Raw genomic sequence first — 23,509 nt, 5'->3', positions numbered from 1 at the left:
GTTTTTCCAGTGGTCATGTATGGATGTGAGAGTTGGACTATAAAGAAAGCTGAGCACCGAGGAATTGATGCTTTTGAACTGTGGTGTTGGAGAAGACTCTTGAGAGTCCTTTGGACAACAAGGAGATCCAATCAGTCAATCCTAAAGGAAATCAGTCCTGAGTATTCATTGGAAGGACTGATGCTAAAACTGAAACTCCAATACTTTGGCCACCTGACACAAAGAACCAACTCATTTGAAAAGACCATGATGCTGGGAAAGATTGAAGGCAGGAGGAGAAGGGGACAACAGAGGATGAGATGGTTGGATGGCATCACCGACTCAGTGGACATGAGTTTAAACTGTGGGAGTTGGTGATGGACAGGGAAGCCTGGCGTGCTGTAGTCCATGGGGTCACAAAGAGTTGGACAAGACTGAGTGACTGAACTGAACCGAAATGAACCTAGACTGGAGATTCTCAATAAATATTTGTTGAATGAATGAGTTCATATTGAGTGCTTTCCCACCATCAACGTCTTTACAGCAATTACTCCTCCCATCACCAAACCACAGCACCACCATCATCCCTATTATCAGCATCACCACCGTCATGGCATCACAACCACCTGTGCCACCATCAAACCGCATTTGGTGCCTAGTCTTCTTCGGGAACTCTTTCCCAGGGGCTCAATGCCTCTGGCTATTTGGGATTCTCTGATTTATGCCTATCTTCACTTATCCCTTACTTCAAACTTCACCTCTTCCAGAACCCATTCCCTTGGGCCCTTCTTTTCTAGGAGATAGCTACATAACTTGATGTAGGAATTGTGTTATCAGTGTGAGTGTGCTGGTGCTCACCCCCTAAGGTCTAATATGACTTGAGAGCAAGGACAATATCTAACTCCGTTTCAGCCACTTACTGGCCATGTGACCTTGAATGACATCATTTCCAAGGGCCTTCACTCCTTTACCTACAAGACCCCCGGAGAGTCCTCCAGATCTCACATACTGGTTCTATGTGCATTTTGACACAGATATCCTGTTAATAAGTCTCAGCTCAAAGGAGCAAACCCGCGAGGACTTCCACGGGGAATAAGTGAGCAGTGTCTGCAAGCATGGTGGCCACGGCTGGGGCAGCGCGCCTCCCTGGAGAGCTCTGCCCATAGCTGCTATCAGATCCAGTCACTCATGGGGCAGAAACAGGCAGGCCCAGGGCCCACCCAGCAGTTAAGGAGCAGGCTATTTTCCTTTCCCCCAGGACCCTGCAGTTCTCGTCACGAGGCGCAGCATACCTGTTTTGATAATCTGACCCGGGCTCAGATTCCATCTCAGGCCGTGTGTGGGTGCTAAGTCGCTTCAATCATTTCCAACTCTTTGCAAAGTTATGGAGTGTATCCTGCCAGGCTCCTCTGTCCATGGGATTCTCTAGACAAGGGTACTGGAGTGGGTTGCCATTTCCTTCTCCAGGGTCTTCTTTCTGACCCAGTGATCGAACCCAGGTCTCCTGCATTGCAGGCAGACTCTTTGCCATTTGAGCTGTCTTTAGGTTGGCCATGTCAGGTTACTTCTCAGTAATTCAGGGCCAAGGATGGAATACTTTATTAGTGGGCGTGAGCAAAATAAGTTTTCGGATGGCACAAAACATTCTTCTAAAATTTTGCTGGCACATCTCCTGGCTATTGTCTTGGTGGGGACGGTCACATCAGATACGAGGTGGAAAGCAAACAGCCAGCAAGCAAGGTGATTTAAAGGAGGAAGTGTAATTTGGGGCAAGTTTCTTCTGTTTTCCCCTAATCTCTTAAAAACAATTTCCTCCCTTGAATCAATCTGCAGTGTAGCTTTGGTAAAATGCTCCACTCAGTAGTTAGAAAAGCCTAAATAAAAGTTCACTTATGTAAGGTTACAGATCTCAGGACCAATCCCCAGACAATGAGATCACAGGAGTTTTAAACTTTCTTTCTCCTGGGTAAACCCAGTAGCCCAAGGCTGTCCAGATTGTCATAAACTTTTCCGATTTTCACATCAAAGTGGAGTAACAGCAACTCAAAATAAGAACCAAATAAGATACGGAATGTATAAAGGAGAAAAAATAGAAGAAAAAGGAACACTGTTTTGAAGAAGAAAAGGATGTTCTTGCTGCCACCGGGAATAACAAATGTGATCTGAGGACAGAGACAGAATTCCATTTTAAAGATGAGGTGAGGCCTGCAGAGGTTGAGGACTGGGCCCCGGGTCACACAGGAAGTGGGAGGAAGGGTCAGAACCGAGAGGCCCGATGTGACCTGGGCCAGGCTCCCCCGGGGATGCTGTCTCCACCTTCTCTTCAGCAGAGAAAGGAAACGCACAGGTTTTGAACAAGGTCGGAAGGTAGATCATCCACGCAGGCCAGAAGAAAAGGCTGTGATCATTGCACAGGCAGGGAGACTGAGCCTCGGAGGGGCTTGGGGCCGTGACTTAGACCTCAGAGGCCATTTGGAAATATCAAAAGACCTTCTTGGTTGTCACAACTGGTGAGTTGATATCTCTGGGGTAGAAGCCAGGGATGCTCCTAAACGTCCTCTGGTGTGTAGGGCAGCCCCCACGCCAAGGAACCACCAAGGGGGACTTCCTTGGCGGTCCAGTGGCTAAGACTCCCAGCTCCCAGTGCAGGGGGCCTGGGTTCGATCCCTGGTCAGGGAACTAGATCCTATATGTCATAGCTAAAAGACCCAAAGTGCCATGACAAAGGTCCAAGATCCTGCATGCCTCAGCTAAGACTTGGCACAGACAAATAAATATTTTTTAAAAGAACCATCCAAGGTAATAAATACTAGGCAATAAAGATTTTTATCTGGGCACTGTACAGCCAGACTGACACCGTCATTATCATCATCATCATCGTTAGAAAGACCAAAGTTATTTATTATCTGTGCTTAGATCGCACTGAGCACCCATCTTCTTTCCGCAGATTCCTGGCTCGTCTTCAGTGCCAGCCTTGGCCGTGACCACAGGGAGCAAATCTGTCTCTGGGGCCCCCGTCATCTGTTCTTGCCTCTACCCTCCTCAGGGGCCCAGCCAGCACCGGGCCGCTCATCCACTCTGTCCTGGCAACGGCTGACCCCAGGAAATTTCTGCCTGCCATCACTTTCATATTGGCATGAACTGTGGCCCGTGTGTTATCCCTCCCAGAGCGTTTGCATGTCATGATGCATCTGGTTCCAGAATGTGTTTCCTGCGAGAGGGTTGAGAAGTTTGAAAGTGACCACACACAGCTCCCTCTGTTCTTCCGGTGGGCGGGACCAACTCCCTAGAAAACATCTGCTCAGAAACGGGCCCATCTGCTCGGACCCAGGGTTCTGGCTAAACTCAAGCAATTTCACAACACTTTCTTTCTGAGCTCCCTAAATATGTCTTCTCATATTTTAAGGCAAATCTTTACTGAGAAATTTGAGGTGGTTTTGTTTTATTTATTTTTCTTTCGGTCTTTGCCTGACTTCCCTCAGCAATTTCATGATAGATTTCCAGGACTTGTGAACAGGAGAGGAGCTCCCAGAGTAACCAGAAAACAATTGATTTCTTGGGAAAGTTTCATGTTTTTTGTTGATTTTTAGAGGCTCAATGCTTTAATTTCTAAAATCACTAGAACTGAATGGATTTTGGAGCTCTTCTAAGGATTAAAGGAGATAGTAGATGTAAAACGATTTTGAAAACTATCAAACATCCATTTTGTGGATGTAAACAATGGTGGTGGTGAAGAAAAAGATACTGCCTAGAGTTGGGGGGGGGTGTTCTCCCCTAACACCCAAGGCCTCCCCCTCCAGAAAGAAAACCAAACCAAACCCCCAAATAGATCCTGCCTAGTTCTGTATCTTGTAAGTGGGTTATAGATCTTCAAAATCAGAACTTCATCGGCCTTTTATGATTAGTAACATTGCAAGGCAGTTTGCATTAGGATAGAGGTGCTTCGTTCAAGACTCAGCTTTCACTTGGCCAGGTGCCCCCATAGGAAGTACCGGGTTCATCGCTTCCTGTTCACCTCCCGCTCACTTTGCTTGTGTTAGGCAGTGATCTCTACACTCGTAAAAATACACATGATGTGTGAGTAAGCTCGGGCTGGTGAGCATCATTTCAGAGTGCTTAAGGAATTCATTTATATCCAACCACTGCCAGTAACTGCTTCCTTTCTCACTGCAAAACTGTCAGGGTAACTTCAAAGAAGGAAAAGGGGTTCTTATCTGTGAATCAGGAAAAACAGTGACCGAAGGTCTCATGTATGTTGTTATAAATAGTATTAAAAAGAAATTCCTGAATTCTTTAGAATTCATTGTCTTTCCACTTGCATATTTTATGTCACAGACAAAACTAACAACAACAAAAATAACTGCCTTTAGATGTTCGTTTTTACCTTTCTTTCCTCTTTAAGTTCCACTTTTCTTAAATTTACACATAGCCTAGTTGTTAATTTAACAATCTTTGTTCTTAAGTGCTAACCAGAAATTGCATTTCCTATTATTTTCAATCTAATATTTTTATAAAATTGATATTTGATTTTATTTCACTCAAATCAGACTCAAAGATAGCAGTCTTTCAGAGAGATATTTTAAAAAATAAAACTTTAGGATATTGGGGGCCTGCCCTGGTGGCTCAGTGGTTAAGATCTTGCCTTCCAGGGCAGGGTGTGTGGGTTTAGTCCTCGGTCGCAGAGCTGAGATCTCATGGCCACAAAACGAAAACATAAACCAGAAGCAATATACTAACAAATTCAATGAAGACTTTAAAAATGATCCACATAAAAAAAGTCTTTAAAGAAGAACTTAAGAAAATTGGTAGCAAAAGGAGTATTTTTTGCTTAGTCTTTGATTGAATGAAGTAGCAACAGCACCGAGCTTGGTGTTTTTTTCAGGAATGTTCTGCTTATATTTGGGCTCCCCAGGTGGCTCAGTGGGTGCAGGAAACACAGGAGATGCAAGTTCGATCCTGGGTCGGGAAGATCCCCTGGAGGAGGGCATGGCAACCCACTCCAGTATTCCTGCCTGGAGAATCCCATGGACAGAGGAGCCTGACGGGCTATAGTCCGTAGTGTCGCAGGGTCGGACAGGACTGAAGCGAATGAGTACATGTGCACACGCTGCTTGTGTCTGACACGTGTGACTCGCTTTCATGCACCACGGGCAGGATCTGTGTGTCCCACACGTCAGTACAGTCCAGGGCTGCCCAGGACCTAGACAACACGTTTAATCCGCTGCCCACCCCGGACTCCCAGCCTCCTGGCCCATGAGAGTAGTGTCTCCTCCCTCAGGAAGCGGTTCCAGTGCAGGGTCTGTGTGTTCTCAAAGATGCTTCAGGATCTCCTGCCGAGACCAGCAAGGAAGGTGGAAAATGCCAAGGTCTGGAGTCAGCGGACCTGGGATCCAGCTGAGGACTGAGGCTTCGTCACTGCCCAACTGTCAGCACACCGCTTTCTAACTTGCAAAATGGCGTGAGTGATGCCAGCCCTTCCCCCATCTCATGCGTTTACTCTGAAGAATCAACACCCATTTCATAAACTGTCAATACACAGTCCTGTGGTGAGGTATCGTTGGAGTAGAATAGCGTTAGTCATTTATTTCTTCACTCTTACTGTGGGTGTGAATGGAGATAAATTAGGCTTTACAGTGTGTGTGTGTGTGTGTGTTTTGCTGTTCCTTGGTGTTTGATCAATCGATTGATTGATCAATTGATTACAGATACTGACATTTCATCATGGTCCCTCTCACTCCCCAGGCCAAGATACTTAAGAATAAGCGGGCTGTACTATCATGTCACCTATTAGCATTTGTCTGAAGCCAAAACCACATACAGTACTGAGACAAGAATTTAGTTTCATGGCACATGACAAGCTCGGGGAATTACAGACTCTTCCAAGGAAAACTTTATTGACTGTAAGTCACCGTTTCAACAGCTCTTACTGAACTGACACGCATATGGAGGCAAATGACTTATCTAATTGATTTTAACCATCAGTAGTTGTTCTTACCATTGCAGACCCAACACGGCTGACTTTGATGGGATTCCCTCTGCCGGAAAGGTCCATATTCGCTTTGTCCATCACAAACAGGCAAGCGTCAAGGATGCTATCCTCAAACTATTTGGGGGAAAAAAAATGAGAAACTACTTAACATCCAATCTGCAAATAAGACATTCTCTGCCAAAAAATAAAATGAGACCACAGCCTAATGTTTAGAAATGTGTATTTCCTGTGTGGAAATCACTCATGATCTTTAGCGTGAAATATTTAAGGTGGAAGGAAAGAGACAGCTTCTTTTATCTTTCAGTAAAATGGATAAGAACTTAAAAGCTAGCTAGAACTATAAATAGAACTACTCTCGAGCTGCTGTGCTCAAGGATCATGAACTGGGACTTCCCTGGCAATCCAGTGAGTAAGACTCCATGCTTCCAGTGTAAAGGGTGCAAGTTCAACCCCTGTGAGGAACTAAGATCTCACATGCCAGGCCATGGGGCCAAAAAAAAAGGGAAATAGAATCAAGAACTGGCTTGATGTTGTTTAGAAAATTGTTGGGTTCATTGTAGGGTTAATTCAGAGGATCTCTCCTATATCTTGGTTCTTGGGATATCAGGCAGTGGGATGAACCATTCACTGGGATGAACCATAGTCAGGCCAGAGTCTCGAGACCTCAAAAGTAACATGAGTGTTTATGCATCTCAGAAATAAATGGCTCTCAGGTCCAGCTCCGGGAGGCACTTAGGTCTGCAGCGCGTGCACCGGGCAAAGCTGGAGACCTCACGCAGCGAGCCTCTGCCTATGGTTCCCTCTCTCCTGAGATGAGGGGGACTCCAGGGTCAGAGAGGTCAGGAAGGTTTAGAGAAAGATTATACTACCAAGTCTGGTAGTCGGTTCAATTTGCTTAGAAAGAACTCCTAACTACACAGAACACCAGAATTTTCCAAAAAAGGAGCAAAGACAAAAATAGTTTTTTAAAATGGTAAAATTGGAAGATGATACCCATACTGCACCTCATTGTACAGGAAATTTCCCTGAATGCAGAAACCTTGTATGTTATCCAGCCAAGTGGTCAGGACAGACACCACTGTCTTAATGGCTGATTACATGTAATTCTCGATTAAAATCCAATTAGAATACAACTCTGGGTATATCCTAAACCGACGTGACGGCTGCAGGCATGGGTAATCGCACTAGCTCTCCACGTACGTAAAGAACTCATTACTCTGGTTCCTGTGAGGCAGCATCTTTCAGCTGTGTCTGTGGGGTGTGACAGTGGTCAACAGGAATGGTAAAGACATCGTCAGAGAGCTAGTTACACTGCCTCATTGCAAACTACTGGCTTGGCTGGTTGATTGAGCTGAAATACCCAACTTGATGGACTCGAATGAGAGCAGAGATAAGTGGCAAGTGTGCTCCGGGGCGTCTGTCCATGCTGGCTAAGGGCCCCCATCATGCTTGGCACCCTTTCCCAGGCCTCCTTGCTACCCAACTGTATGAGTTTTTGTTCCTTGTTAGCTCTCTCTCTCTGTTGTCACACTGGGGGTGTAAATATAATCATATCTAAAGGTTAGGAATTATTAGGGACCTAAGGCGAGGACATCAGACAATAAGTGATGGTCACGGGTTGTATGTCACTCAGGAAGTGGAGGGCTTGGAACTGGGGAGCCAGGCAAGGATCCCCAAACAGGGGAAGAACATTGATCCTTAGCCCGGTGGGACATCAGAAATGCAGGTGGGCAAAGCTGAACAGTGGGTGTGTGATTCTCAAGAGTTAGTTAGAACCAACCAGGATGGAGAGCCTGCTCAGGTGGCATTAGTTGTATAGAACCAGTCTGCCTAAGCAGGAGACATAGGAGACATGGGTTTGATCCCTGGATCAGGAGAATCCCCTGGAGTAGCAAATGGCAGCTCAGTATTCTTGCCTGGAGGAGCCTGGTGGGCTACAGTCCATGGGGTCACGAAGAGAAGGACGTGACTGAGCACAGCACAACAACAGCAGGAAAGCAGGTTGGATACCAGAATCTGAGCTCATGGAATTTCACTGTTCTGAAGTGCCAAAGCACTTCTCACTGGAATGCCATGCCAACCACACAGGCTCCAATCTCTGTAACATTGTAATAACTGGAAATATGTGATTTCAGCTGATAAATTAGGCAGGTGCCCTTCTAAGTCTGCACCCAGGCTGTCTTAGAGCCTCAGATCCTGAAAAGCAGGAAATTGTGCTTGTCCAGCATTGACATACACCACCCTGCAGTGATACGCAGGACTGAAAGCATGAGTAAAGATGTCCTTGACAATGACAAATGTTGCGTGGCTCACCTGACCGTAGCTCCAGCTTCTGCTCTTGATGTCGTTGAAGTCTCCATAAAAAATAACCCCGATGTCATTCAGGACGCACTCTTCTCTTTCTTTTTCATTTTCCAGATACACAGCATCCTCTGCATTGGAATTTAAACATAATGACTATTAACCAAACCAGAACGTTTCTATACACTTGAAAGTTTATTCTGATCATAAATTGCAATTACTCAACCAAATGGGAAAAAGTCTTTTAAAGGCAGCTCATTTCACAATATGTAATTTTAACAATGGTGAACAGAAGTGGCCAAGATCAGTCTGTAAATGATGACATTTGTCATCAAAAAGCTGACAAGTTTTGGCTCTCTAAGTTCCAAGTAGCACAATTAAATTGATAAGTCTCATGAAACATTTTAGGATTCTGGTGTCTCAGTAGTTTCAGAATCAGAATTCTATAATGCAGATAAAAATCTGTAACACGGATCAAAAAACTAATTTCCAAAGTATTAACGTTAAAAGAACTAGAGATGATTTTATAACAAGTCTGGGGCACATTAGCAGGCTGGAGCCTCATGGGTCATGCCTGGTTTGTGGCCCATTGGGGAGAAGAGGGAGGCTGGGCGTTGTCTCCTTTCAAGGAACAATTTTGGTGTGCGTGTTCGTGTTGGTAAGAGTGTGTCCAACTGGCCTCTCTGATCATCTTCCTCCATTGCAAGGACTTTTCTTATTTTTTAAAAAAACAATTAGTTTGTTGATTTTTGGCTCTGCTGGGTCTCCACTGCTGTGTGGGCTTCTCTCTAGTTGTAGAGAGCGGGTGCTTCTCTCTAGATGTGATCGGAGGGCTTCTCAGTGCGGTGGCTTCTCTTGTCATGCCTCCCCGGGCTCTAGGGCACAGGCTCAATAGCTGCGGCTCCTGGCCTTAGCTGCTCAGCAGCAAGTGGATTCCTCCCGGATCAAGGATCGAGCCTACGTCTCCTGCATTGGCAGGCAGAGTCTTTACCGCTGAGCCACCAGGACGCCCACAGGGACTCTTCTTGCCTGCGGCTCTAATCTCAGGAAAACCTTGCTCCCCATCTGCCTGCTGAGGCACCAGTCTGGTACTTACTCCCAGGCCAGGCATGAAAGCAGCAAAAGCGTCTTTAACGCACACGGGACCGCACACGGGACCGCACATGGGACCGCACAGGTCTAAGTCCCACTCAGGTCAGCGTGCAGCCTTGGCAATGGTCAGTTTCAGTTCTGAGCGGGGACGTGCTCATCACATTTCTCTGGCCCAGGTCGTCCTTGCCATTCTGCTACTTTATCAGGGATCATTCCTTCCCATTTCCTGGTAAGGCTTTTGACCATCCCTCTGGAGTTGTTGCTCAGTTGCTCAGTCGTGTCTGACTCTCTCTGACCCCATGGAGCACAGCACGCCAGGCTTCCCTGTTCTCACTATTTCCCGGAGTTTGCTTAAACTCAGGTCCATTGAGTCGGTGATGCCATCCAATCACCTAGTCCTCTGTTGACCCCTTCACCTCCTGCCTTCAAACCTTCCCAGCATCAGGGTCTTTTCCAATGAGTCAGCTCTTTGCATCGAAGGCCAAGGTATTGGAGCTTCAGCTTCAGTGTCAGTCCTTCCAATGAATATTCAAGGTTGCACACTAGAATCATTCAGGTAGATTTAAAAACTGTAGATTCCTGAGTTGAACTCTAGATCAATCGGATCAAAATCTCTGGGAGCGGGAGTGAGATCCAGGCATCAGGGTTTTAAAAAGTGAATTAATTAACTAATGAGTTAATTTTAAGCTCTCCAGTGAGTCTGATATGCAGCCACAGTTGAGAACAAACGTCCCAGCCCCCTGATGTTCACAGAATGGTGGAAAGGCCAGCAGCGTCAGCACCACCTGGAACCTTGTGAGGAAGGCAGTTTCAGGCCCCAGCTCAGACCCAGTCAGAATCTGCATATTAACGAGGGCACCAGGGACCTGTGTATATATTAAACTTTGCCCAGTGCTGCTCCATCCGACCAGCTTGGATCCGCATTCTGGGCCGTATTATAGCTTTGATCAAATCTTCTGGAGATTTCATGGTCTGGTCTGTACTCCAGCACTTTCTTGTAACTTCCTTTCTGTTCTTTGCCTCTTGGTTACCTTTGCCTGGTTTCGTGCAACTGTTAATACACGCGTGCACTGACACACGCATACACACATTTACATATTTACTACTGTCCAACAAACTGCACACATTTAAAGTATATAACTTCACAACCAAAATAATAAACATATGCACGTGTGTGTGCTAAGTCCCTTCAGTTGTGTCTGACTCTTTGTTATCCAATGGACTATAGCTGTCCAGGCTCCTCTGTCCAAGGGATTTTCCAGGCAAGAATACTGGAGTGGGTTGCCATGCCCTTCTCCAGGGGATCTTCCCAATCCAGGGATTGAACCACTGTCTCTTATGTTTCCTGCATCGGCAGGTGGGTTCTTTACCACTAGCAGCGCCTGGGAAGCCCAACAAACACATATGTCACCCAGAAGTTTCCTTGTTCCTCTCTGTAATTCTTCCCTCCCAGTCCTGTCTCAGGCCTCCCACCCTCCCAGGGAACCGTAACTCTGCTTTCTGTCACTCTAAGGTATCAGAGTATCAATAGAATCAATCAGATTCTATTGATCTATTAAATGGCAGATCTTTCCTTTTTCTCTTTGGGACTCAAGAGAAAGAAGAACTTATTGAATAAATAAATTCAATAAGGTCTTTCCTGGTGGTTCAGTGGTAAAGAATCCACCTGCCAATGCAGAAGACGGTTTCAATCCTTGAGTTGGGAAGATACCCTGGAGGAGGAAATAGCAACCCTCTCTAGTATTCTTGCCTGAAAAATCCCATGGACAGAGGAGCCTGGAGGGCTATAGTTCATGGGGTCACAAAGAGATACGACTTAGTGACTAGATGGCAGCAGCAAATTTAATTTTAAAAAAGCATATTAAATAAGTCTTTAAACAGCATAATTTATTCATTTATAGCTTGCCAGGATAAATGAAAAGAACTTTCATCTTAAAATACTATGGGGAACCTATTATGTCAATGTAGATATTTTGTAAAATGACCTTTAAACTGTAAATTGACACGTGTTTGGTCAGGTTGTGTCAAGTTTAATTTGCTTTTTTTTTTCTCTTTTTTCATCTGAAAACTACTTTAGCAATAATTAATTCCATGATTACCACATTCTGCCATTAAAGGATGTTTGTTAGTACCCTAACACCGCAGAAATCTTGATGAGTATGAACTCATTCTATCCATCCTTGTCAATTAAGCTGTTTCTTTCTTGACAAATAAACCCTTTGATACTTTCAGCCAGAAATAAGTCTCAGAACTATTTCTGAGTACAGTTTGTATGAAATAGAAGATGTTTAGATTTGGTAACAACTTTCCCAAGCTGACCTCTCTCGAGCAAGATACCTTTTCAGTGCATTTGTTTTGTTAGACGACACTTTTCCTGAGACAGTTTTGTAACACACATTTTTTTGAATTTTTGTCATTTGAAAAAGTTGTAGTGCAGCTGGTCTGCAATTAAGTCACAAATTTAAAGCTATTGCTGCCTTTGTAAGTCAAAATATAGGTGATTTTGTCCTGGTATATTGTCATCCCATCTGCTACTGGACCTAGAATCCCATGGATCTTCCAGCTACCATTCATTTCTTCACAGTCCACAAAAGAAGAATAGGAACTTCAGTGAATGATCTATTAATCTTGTTGGGGGGTGAAACTCATTCCACCAGAATTATTTTCTAATTTTTCACTAAAATGATTGATACAGATTGAAGACAAATCACTCTGAAATTGGAAGACATTCCCACTTAAGGCTCCAAAGTGCCCTACTCAGCTGAGTTTCAGGTTACTACTCATAATTTTATTCACTCATTGGAGAATTTGATTCATTTAAATGTTGGGAGATGGCCATTTTAAACTACTGTTGAATATCTCTGTTTTGGGAAGTTACAGAAAGAAAATAAGAAAGAATATATATGAAGGGAGAGGCTGGTTATTTTTCCCATACACTTGTGCTTTTGATAAATTAATTTTTGCATTCACTGCTTCCCCGGTGGCTCAGACTGTAAAGAATCTGCCTGCTATGCAAGAGACCTGGGTTCTATTCCTGAGTTGGGAAGATCCCCTGGAGAAGGGAATGGCTCCCCATTCTAGTATACTTGCCTGGAGAATCCCATAGACAGAGGAGCCTGGCGGGCTACAAAGAGTCAGCCATGACTGAGCGAATAACACTATTATTTTTCACCAGCAAACATTATTATTAACAGATTTTCCTATTTCCACTGCCTTTGCAATACTTTGAAGTGTTTCAAACAGGGTGTACTATAATAATCAAAAACTTAAATCCATTATAAGAAAATATCAAATAAAAGGATCTTAGCAAAAAAAAAAAGTAGAGAGAGCATAAAAACTCATGATGCATTTTGTCACAATTTTTCAGTCTTTTCTCACTGAAAAGAACTAGAAAAAACAACCAGTGTAATAGCAGCAAGTGCCCTTGAGCCTGATTATGATCTCTGAGTACCATTCTCCTCCTTTCCCCTCCCATTAAAAGGTATCTGGGCTCCTTGAGAAAAATGATCAGAGGTCTGGGTCAGGAAATGTACAAGCCTAGCCTGAAGTGCTTCTTCCTGCCAGAAAACAAGAAGGCTGTTCAAGATTCTAGGCCTCATGACAAAGAAATCAGAAATCAACTTAAAGAAACTCCCACTGGACAAGAATGGGACAACTAAAATACCAAAAATAATGGTCACTGCAAAAGATTAGGACACATGAAATATTTTAATATTTGTAGTTTCAAGGTGATTTAAAAAAATGTATTGGTGGTACTACGAATCAACCCATTATTCTAAGAACTTAGAAATAAGGAAAGAGCCACGTATCTAGACTTGCTTATATGAATACTACCTCAAGGCACCGAAATCACTGATGCTAATAAATGCAAAATGAGTGGGAGATGAGACTATCACCATTTTGCAATCCCTAATAAATTTTTGGATCTAGGCTAAAACCATTTTTAAAAGGCTAATGGGGAATTCCATAATGGATGCATGAGAGTGATAACCCTGATCCCACTGGTAAATCTGAACATCACAAAAAATCAACAAGCAGACACTGAGTTTCCTGAGAGGATGAATGCGCCAGGAAGCACACAGCATCTGACTTAAGAAGTAGATGCTTCTTCAGTGCTCTCTCCACACCTGCTCCAAAGAAAAAGGAAATGATTCACTTACAGATGAATCTGAATGAGTCTCTAGTCATGTCTGACTCTTTGCAACCCCATGGCCAGAATACTGGAGTGGGTAGCCTTTTCCTTCTCCAGGGGATCCTCCCAACCCAGGGATCGAACCCAGGTCTCCCACATTGCAGGCAGATTCTTTACTGTTTGAGCCACCAGGGAAGCCTCTAAGTAGAACTAACAGCTTAATAGAAAATATAGGGGTTAGAGAAACATGATACCCTTGCAAATATTTGCTATCTTTTGTCTTTTTGGTGATGGCCATTCTAACAGCTGTGAGATAATATCTCATTATGGTTTTAATTTGCATTTCTGTAATGACTGTGGTGGTGGTGGTTTAGTTGCTAAGTCGTGTCCTATTCTTTTGCGACCCCATGGACTGCAGCCCACCAGGCTCCTCTGTCCATGGGATTTCCCAGCAAGAAAATTGGAGTTGGTGGCCATCTGCTCCTCCAGGGGATCTTCCCCATCCAGGGGTTGAACTGGTGTCTCCTGCATCTCCTGTGTTGGCAGGCAAATTCTTTACCACTGAGCCACCAGGGAAGCCCCCTTTATATATATACATATATGTATATTTTAAAGAATAGTGTATTCAATTAACGGTCAATTAAATATAAAACTTGGCTTCCCTGGTGGCTCAGATGGTAAAGAGTCTGCCTGCATTGCAGGAGACCTGAGTTCGATCCCTGGGTGGGGAAGATCCCCTGGAGAAGGAAATAGCAACCCACTCCAGTATTCTTGCCTGCAAAAACCCCATGGATGGAGGAGCCTGGCAGGCTACAGTCCATGGGGTCGAGAAGAGTCAAACACGACTGAGTGACTTCACTCACTCTCACAAAAATAAAACTATACAAAAATACATTAAATGGATGGAAGTGCACCAAAATGGTAACAGTGACTTGTAAATCTCTGAGTTCTTTTTATGCTTTCATTATTTTTTGTGTCTGTAATAAGACTTTCATCATGAGAAAAAAAAAAGTTATTTTAAAAAATATGGTTGCATTTACATGAAACTACCTGTTTAAGAAGAGCTTAACAAGTTCAGGGTTTTTTTGCAGTACTTTTTCTTCAAGAACAATATGGTGTGCTCTTTTTATTATCAATGTCCTTATCATCAGTAGATGTCTTTATACAATTATAACTCTTCCCCCTTCTTTAGGTTTCCTACTCGGTCCTTCCAGCACGGGCGGGATGCAGCCTCGTTCTGTAGTGCCCTATGGGTGTTGCAGTGACATGCCCCACTCCACTGACTCTGTTCTGTGATTTCATTATTCCTGGAACAAGTATGTGTACAGTGTTCATTCCATGCCATGAACTTTCTAATGTGGTGCAAAAACAGACTTATTAAAACTCATAGTGAGGACTTTCCTGGTGGCTCAGTGGTAAAGAATCCACCTGCCAATGCAGGAGATGTGAGTTCAGTCCCTGATCCAGGAAGATCCCACGGGCCTCAGGCCTCAGAGTGGCTAAGACTGTTCGCCCCAACTACGGGGCCTGTGCTCCAGAGCCCAGGAGCTGAAACGAGAGAAGCTGCTCCGCGAGAAGCCCGCATACCTTCAGGAGGAGTGAGCCCCACTATCCACATCTAGAGAAAAGCCTGAGCAGCAGCAAAGACCCAGCAGGGCCAAATAAATAAATATGTAAAATTGTTTCTTTAAAAACACCTCATAATGTCTCCCAGAGGAAGGCACTGTATTTTCCCCACGTTACAGATGAGGAAACTGAGGAAGAGAGAAGAAAAGTATCTTTCCCAAGGTCATTTTGCAGCTGAGAGGTGAAGCCAGGGTTTGAATACCAAGCTGCCCCCCAAATAGACTATGATGCTGAGTCCGAGGGATCCACTCACTGTCTGCACAGCGCCCGGTGCACTGTGCCTGAAAACACGGCAAAATAAATGCCGACCTCTAGAATGAGAGACGGGGATGGATGTCCAGGGCTCGGAGAGTGAGAGAGAAGTCCAAGAAAATGAAGGATTTACTTTTGGGCTCTGGCTTATTGTTGATGAGAAGTCATAAATTTAGGTGGCAAGTCATGAATAGGAAGGAGTACTGTAGCTTGAGTGCAGCCCACCCGTTTCCTTCCAGCCGCTGAATTAAAACTCACCTCAAAACAGGCAGGCATAATCATGACTCCACAACAAGGCAGGGGGATCAAATGCGGAGCCTCGATTTTCATTTTAAATTTATTTATGATTTTAAAGGAAGATTGAATGTGGAAAGCAGAGCTTTCTTTCCCCTCTTTTTATTCAGATCTGTCACTTTAAAATATAGTTGTCCAAAGCTAGGATTAAAAAAAAAACCTCATCACCATGGAAACTCCGAAAAACTCTCTGTGTTTGATAGGCTGACAAAAACAGGAAAACTCAATCATTTGCCTCTTGAGATGTTGTTGGTTTCGGGGGGTGTTTTTTTTGTTTGTTTAAAAAAATTTTATTTATTAGTTTGAAAGGCGTAGTGAGGTTTTCTAGATCCGATGATGGAGGTGGGAAGAGATTGGTTCTGCACTTTAGTAAAATGAAGGATACTATTATTTTATTAAAAGAAAAAACAAGCTGACAAGCAATTCACTGCTCTAGTCAACCAACAATCTGAACTGTGAGAAAGTAGAGTGTGTGTGTGTGTGCACAAGCGTGGGGACTACACTTCTCAACCGTGTGAGAGCTGATAGAAGAAACCGGGTCCAGAGGGCTGCAGAGTTGGGATGGTGGCACCACAGACCTGCTGACAACCTCCTGATCCTAAGCGACCTCTGGCCAACAACCAGCAACCATCAGTGAAACCCAAGGGAAACACGGCGCCATTGCTGAGATGTTAACGCCTCCGTGCACTTTACCCAGAGCAGACCTTCAGCATGCCTTGTGAACCACCGCTCCTCCTGGGTGACTACCGGGAGGCAAGGGGTAAAGAAGAATGGCCTCCCTGATTTTATAATTCCTCCAGTGGGAGGAGTAGGGCAGCTAAGAAAAGCAAATTGTGAGCTGAGAACTGCTAGGACTCACTTCTAGGGCTGATTTCTGGCCCCTGTGGAAATTACCACTGGCTTCCCCACCCAGAGAAAGTAAGAATTTATAACAAACATGTAAAAATAAATGCTAAGCCTATTGATTTTAGTATCTGTTTAACCTCAGAGGGCGAAGGAGGGCTATTCATCACCACCCGGGCTGAAAATTTCCTTTTGGTTATTTTCATGCGATTTTAAAGTTAAAGCAAGCCCCATTTCTAAGGTCCTTAAGTCAAGCCTGGCAAAGGGATCAGAGAAAATTGTGGAGCTAGAATGCTGTCCCATATTTTATCTCCAAAGAGACTCTTGAACAGCTCAAGTCACAGTCTGCTTCTGTTTGAGATCCTTTAGAAGCAATGGTGATTTGACCTCTTCAAAAAGGTGAAATGGCTCACCTTTTTGGTAAAAGGAGAGATTTTGAGTGAAGAATTAGAAACAACTTTTGGGGTTTTCCCAGTGGTTCAGATGGTAAAGAATCTGCCTTCAATGCGGGAGACCCAGGTTCAATCCCTGGGTTGGAATGATCTCCTGGAGAAGGGAATGGCAATTCCCTTCCAGTATTCTTGCCTGGAAAATCCCTTAGACAGAGGAGGCTGGCGGGCTGTAGTCCACGGGGTTGAAAAGGGTTGGACACGACTGAGTGACTGACACTTTTTACTCCCCTCCCCTTCATACAAAAGCTGAGTGCCACTAAATAAAGAGGTAAGACCTGCCGGGTGGGTGTCATCAGCGCTCTGGGGACTGACCCTCTCTGTGGAGCACTTGTGACTCCAGATTGGTGTCATGACTATATGTTTTTCCATCTCAAGTACATCATATGGGGTGGTGACCCCTGAGGCTGTGCTCTAGGCAGATGATTCCCACCTATGGGATCTGGGAAACACTGGCATATATTTACTGCTCAGATTGCTCAGTCGTGTCCGACTTGGCGACCCCATGGACTATAGCCTGCCAAGCTCCTCTGTCCATGGCATTCTCTAGGCAAGAATACTGGAGTGGGTTGCCATTTCCTACTCCAGGGGATCTTCCTGACCCAGGGATTGAACTCGTCTTTTGGGTCTCCTGCACTGGCAGGAGGATTCTTTACCACTGTCCCACCTGGGCTCAATCACTAAGTCGTGTCTGACTCTTTACGACCCCATGGACAATAGCCCACCAGGCTCCTCTGTCCATGGGATTCTAGAGGCAAGAATACTGGAGTGGGTTGCCGTCAAACTCACATCTCTTATGTCTCCTGCATTGGCAGGTGGGTTCTTTACCACTGAGCCACGAGGAAAGCCCCTGGAGTATAGTCAGGACTGGCATTTCCAGCATCTGCACTTTATTTCTGGAAGGGTCCAGAGCCACTGTCTTCCTAAAACGGTTCAATTCAACCTCCCTAGGGGCATGCCTTTGTGCCTGTGAACTCTGGAATGAAACCAGCCCAGGAGACACCGGCAAGCGATTTCTCAACTGTTGGGCCTGTTCCCTGCAAAGACACTGCATCGTATCACAGCTCAGGCCAGCTTGGGAAGTTGAGTTGATTTGTGCTGTATTTCCAGTTTTGCTGGTTAAGGACTTTTTAGTGTAAAGTATCTTTAGAAGATAGACTATTATTCATGAAGCAATTCTACAAAGAAAAATGTCAGATATTCTTTACTTAGCACATATTCTCAAAGGGAGCCTGTGCCCTTGTTGGGATGTTTAAATTTTTTCTTTTTTTGCAAAGAAAACTTGTTTGATCTTTTAGCTATCAACCTGGTTTTGTTTTTATTTATTTATTTTTAACAGTAGGCTTTTCCAGTGTTGATTAGAACATCATAGACGTTTCCCAGCTGGCATCTATTTCCTGTTTCTCTTATTCCACAATACCGGGTACCAGTGGTTCTGGTTCTGAAAATAAAAGAGCCTGTTGTTGTTCAGTTGCTCAGTCGTGTCTGACTCTTTGAGACCCCATGGACCACAGCACGCCAGGCTCCCCTGTCCTTCACTGTCTCCCAGAGTTTGTTCAGACTCATGTCCGCTGAGTCGGCTGATGCCACCCAACCATCTCATCCTCTGTCTCCCCCTTCTTATCCTGCCCTCAATCTTTCCCTGCACCAGGGTATCCATGTTTTAGCCCCAGCTTGTTTCCTGATTTTCTGGATGACCTTGAAAACTTTATGTAATACCACAGAGTCTGATTTTTCTTTTGAAATATGAGGCTAATACTCCGCTCCCCGCCGCCCCTTGGAGTGGTGGTCATCAATTCAGTTCAGCATTGACGAGGCTTACCTCTGTGCCATGTTGGACTGAAAGAGAGAAGGGTCCTGCTTTCTGAAACACAGAATGCAGGAAGACACCAGCTTTGAGCATCCTTTGAAGGTATGTAGGAGGAAGGGTGAAGAGGGAGGGGACGTATGTATACTTACGGCTGATCCACTTTGTTGTACAACAGAAACCAACACAGCATTGTAAAGCAATTGTACTCCAATGATAAAAAAAAAAATGAATCACCCAGCTAAGGAATTACAAATGCTCCCTCCAGAAACAGCTTCAGACCTTGAATCTGGGGTCATCTATGTGCCACTGAAAATAAAGTCTACTGAGAGCTCCCTGGGTTCCCTTCTGATTGATGCCACACCAGATAACTGTCACTTGCTGTGAGGATGAATGGGCTCTACCAATTCAGACACTTGCAAGAGAGATATGCTATTTCATTAAATACAAGGTCTGAATGCATAAGGGCTTCAAATTGTCACATAAGCTCTATTAAAACTTCCTTGAAATTCAGTTAGCCAAGTATGTGACTGCTATCGTGTGCACACACTATTCCAGGGGCTGCATGGGGTGCAAAGGTAACCCGCTAACCCATTCCCCCCACTCCCCAGTGAGGCCGGTGCCCCTACTGCATGTTCTTGTTCTGCCACGACTCCTTTCTGTGCTTTTCAGTGTTGAAATTCATGTTTATTAGCAGCTCATTTGTGAAACCGTCGCCAGATGCTCTTTGAGGACGAAGATTGTCTTTTTCACTAACATATTCCCAGTGCCTACTTCAGCATTGATCCTTAATATGTGTGAATGAATAAATAATAGTTCTGTAGTACCCATGGGTAATTATGCTGTCATGAGCATTGTGGGAGATATACTATTACTATTTGTGGATTGATGAATGAAGGGCTCTAGCCTGAGGGTGTAAATTCTGGTCTGGGCTCAACGGTCTCCAAGAGGAAGGGGTGTTGGTCATGGTTACCCTGGGAATACCAGGCCTGGTACATCACTCCATTCTGTACTGAAGGGTCTAAAAGACCATGTATAATTACGAAGCAAAGAGTATAAGAATGAATGTCAAAATACTATACAATTTGTTCATACTAATTACTTCCTATTAAAAGCATCCAGATAGTAGAAATTGATTTCTTTACACTAAATTTAATTGATTTCTCTGTTTAAAGGAAAATGCCAAAGTCATAGTGAATAAAAAGTTAGAGGGGCTTCTTTGGTGGTTCAGTGGTTGAGATTCCAAGCTGCCAAAGCAGGGGGCACAGCTTCAATCCCTGGTCAGGAAAGTAAGGTTCCACATGCTGTGCAGTGTGGCCAAAGGTAAAAAATAAATAAAGAAACAAGGAAAGAAATCAATCACTTGGGGGAAACGTTAGAAATACCAGATGCTAGTTTAGCATCAGATGCTAAAAGAGAGAGACGTCTACACACACACACCACAACCCATGTCCCCCATGCACTGTATACGACTTTGACTTCCTTCAAGTGGTAAGGTATGGGGTGACACAGCTGATCTGTGGTGATAGGTGCAGTGAACCTAGAAAGCATTTACTTGGAATGATTAAATCAGTGCAGCAAACATTTATTCAACATTAAGTATCTACCAGACCACAGAGCCACCTGACAATGCAGGAGACACAGGAGAGGCAGGCTTGATCCCTGGATCGGCAGGATCCCCTGGAGAAGGAAATGGCAACCCACTCCAGTATTCTTGCCTGGACAATCCCAGGGATGGAGGAGGCTGGTGGCTACAGTCCATGGGGTCACAAAGAGTTGGGCATGACTAAGTGACTGAGCAAGCGTGCGTGTACCAGATACTGTGCTAGGATGAAGTCTGGATGAATTCAGGTGGCGTCAGTGATGGGGAATGAGGTGGGAAGTGTGGTTAAGACAAGACGAGCCCCATGAAAATGACTGATGCCCTATCAAAGAGAGCTGTCAAATGTTGCCCCGAGGACTAAGCACAGGCTGGGACGCTGACATCTTTCAGGGTACACGATCTGGCACGAATTCTAGATGACCAATCTGGAAAGGTTTGAACTGAAACAGGAAAATGCATTCAACAGTTCAGAGTTCCTGAGCGCTCAGACAGGTGAGAGGACTTCACACTGAGTGCCCGACTCACTCCTGCTGCCTTTGTGGGTTCGGTTATCTCTCCAGCACCCAGAGAAGGGCTCCTTTCTGGGATAGATCTGAAGCCTGGTTAGCACAATCAAATTAAAAAGCTAACCAATAATTCTCCCTCCACCCACCCCTGGCCTCAGTAATGTGGTATGACTATTGATCCCCACTAATGATTTAGTGATTAAAGAGGATAAATTGCCTATGAATGCAAAGCAAGCTAAAGGCCCCCAGCCACACAGCAGAACCTTCTTGATCAATCAGTGCTGTACTTGCCTGCGTAATTTTCAGCCCGGTGTCCTGAGTCACCTTGGACCTCACTTCCACGGCGCGTGTGTGGTATTGGCAGCATCTTGCCCACCTGGCTTTATTTGGACAACTTCTGACTTCCTCTTGTGTAATCTTTTCCAGTTGGGCAGTGGTCTCTTTCTGAATCTCCTCTGTAGTTGCCAGACCATATCTCCGTGAGCCCCGTGTTATCACGTGTGTTATGTTCTGCGTTAGTGCACACGCAAGCAGAACCCTGGGGAGTGTGAAGCTACAGCGTATCTGGTTGTGTGTGGGGTTCATTATACAGCATCCGAGTTGGACTGTGCTTTGGGTTCTAGGCTGGGGAAACCACAGGCTGTTACCATCAACCTTGAACCTTGTCTCATAGATAAGGATTAGTGGGTATAGGAGGACGGAGGGGGCAGGTGGGGAGCATAGGATTAGCTCGAATACTGGAATAGGTCCTTCAAATAAAGGGTCAGGAGGATCCAGGTTTATGTTAACCCGAGCAGAAAACCTTGTTCACTGATTACCTGTGTGTAAGTTCATATCCACCCTGAATCAAGTGCAACTTCCACGTTCAAAACCAGCGCTAATATAGACTCATTTTGGAAGATATTGGAGAGCAATGTATATGGGACAGGACGGTGTGAGAAATCTTTGGTCTTATGTCAGCTTTTATATGTTCCGTTACCTTACTTCCTAAGATCTAAAAGTGGACTCTCCCCCGAGTGTCACTGCAATGTTCGCATCTGCCCCTGAAACTTAAGACCAGCCTCACACCAAGTATGGAGGCAGAAATAAGGAAGGGCAGAGATGGGGACAGGGAAAAATACTGTGTGTGATGGAGTTCTTAAATTGGATTGGTAGAGAAATTCTTGGACTTGACTAAGTTTATTTGAATATAACTAGATTAAGCTTCTGCAGCAGCCAGAAGGAAAGACTCAAAATAGCAGTAGAGATTAAGCTGAATTATATTAAAGTTACATGTTTGCATATCCAGCATTATGATTTATAAAGTTTGCACCCACTGTGCATTTAAACAAATTTACAGAATTCATTAGACTTATGCTTTCTGTACTTGAATTAAGGAGATAAAAGTTAGTTTCACTATAGACAAGGTCAACTTTATTTTATTTTTCTGAAGCCAGATTATGAATCTTAATAGTTTTTTAATTTAATTATATTTGCTGTATAATATTATATAAATTAGAAGTGTACATATATGATATAATAATTCATGATTTTTAAAGATTATACTCCATTTATGCTGCTACTGCTACTGCTGCTAAGTCGCTTCCGTCGTGTCCGACTCTGTGCGACCCCATAGATGGCAGCCCACCAGGCTCCCCCATCCCTGGGATTCTCCAGGCGAGAACACTGGAGTGGGTTGCCATTTCCTTCTCCAATGCATGAAAGTGAGAAGTGAAAGTGAAGTCGCTCAGTCGTGTCTGACTCTTAGCAACCCCTTGGACTGCGGCCCACCAGGGTCCTTGGTCCATGGGATTTTCCAGGCAAGAGTACTGGAGTGGGGTGCCATTGCCTTCTCCGACTCCATTTATAGTTATTATAAAATATTGCCTATGTTCCTCGTGCTGTACAATACATCCTTGTAGCTTATTATACCTAATTGTTTGTACCTCTTAATTCCCTACCCCTATTTTGCCCCTCCCTATTCCCTTTCCCCACTAGTAATCATTAGTTTGTTCTCTGAGAGTCTGCTTGTTTTTTGTGTATTCACTAGTTTGTTATATTTTTTAGATTCCACATATAAGTGATATACAGGATTTGCCTTTTTCTTTTTGACTTATTTCATTTGGCATAATGCCTTCCAAGTCCATCCATGTTTCTGCAAGTGGTAAAATCATGTTTTTTTTATGGCTGCATAGTATTCCATCATATCCACCTGGAGAAGGGAATGGATACCCACTCCAGTATTCTTGCTAGAGAATTTCATGGACAGAGGAGCCTGGTGGGCTACAATCCACAGAGTCACAAAGAATCGGACACAACTGAGTGACTAACATCTAGTATATTTATATGTCTTATCTTCTGGATCCTATCAATTTTGAAAGTCAAGGCAAAGAAGCCCATTTTGTTAATAGAGCAATAACATACACAGAGGTAATACCATCAGCATATTAACTTCACAATTAACTAATTGTGCATTTTTACGCAATCTTCAATTATTTCTTGAAGTAAATTTATAGCAGCATTAACTTCAAGTTATAGCCTCATACACTGAAAGCAAATTTTGCGTCATCTTCTGTCCTTAAAACATGGAAAGTGGATGTAGGAAGGAACACGTCTTCTAGCATAATTTTTCTATTGACCCAAAAAGAGATGTATTA

The 23,509-nt window shown here is 44.1% G+C and overlaps 1 protein-coding gene across 1 annotated transcript in view; it reads right to left on the bottom strand.

Annotated features, from left to right (window-relative positions):
- Positions 1–23,509, bottom strand: part of F13A1 (coagulation factor XIII A chain) — a 143,627-nt gene that overhangs the window by 73,263 nt on the left and 46,855 nt on the right. Inside the window, exons 5-6 of the mRNA XM_086370908.1 lie at positions 8,282–8,400; positions 5,975–6,082 (exon numbers count right to left, since the gene is read on the bottom strand). Of these exons, the coding sequence (XP_086227034.1) occupies positions 5,975–6,082; positions 8,282–8,400 (227 nt within the window). The remainder of the gene's footprint in view (positions 1–5,974; positions 6,083–8,281; positions 8,401–23,509) is intronic.

The sequence above is a fragment of the Bos grunniens genome, chromosome 23 (assembly GCF_055505025.1).
Source record: "Bos grunniens cultivar Pamir isolate PY7600 chromosome 23, Bosgru_T2T1.0, whole genome shotgun sequence".
NCBI classification, from domain to species: Eukaryota; Metazoa; Chordata; class Mammalia; order Artiodactyla; family Bovidae; genus Bos; species Bos grunniens.
This window is presented reverse-complemented; position numbering and strand designations above follow the sequence as displayed.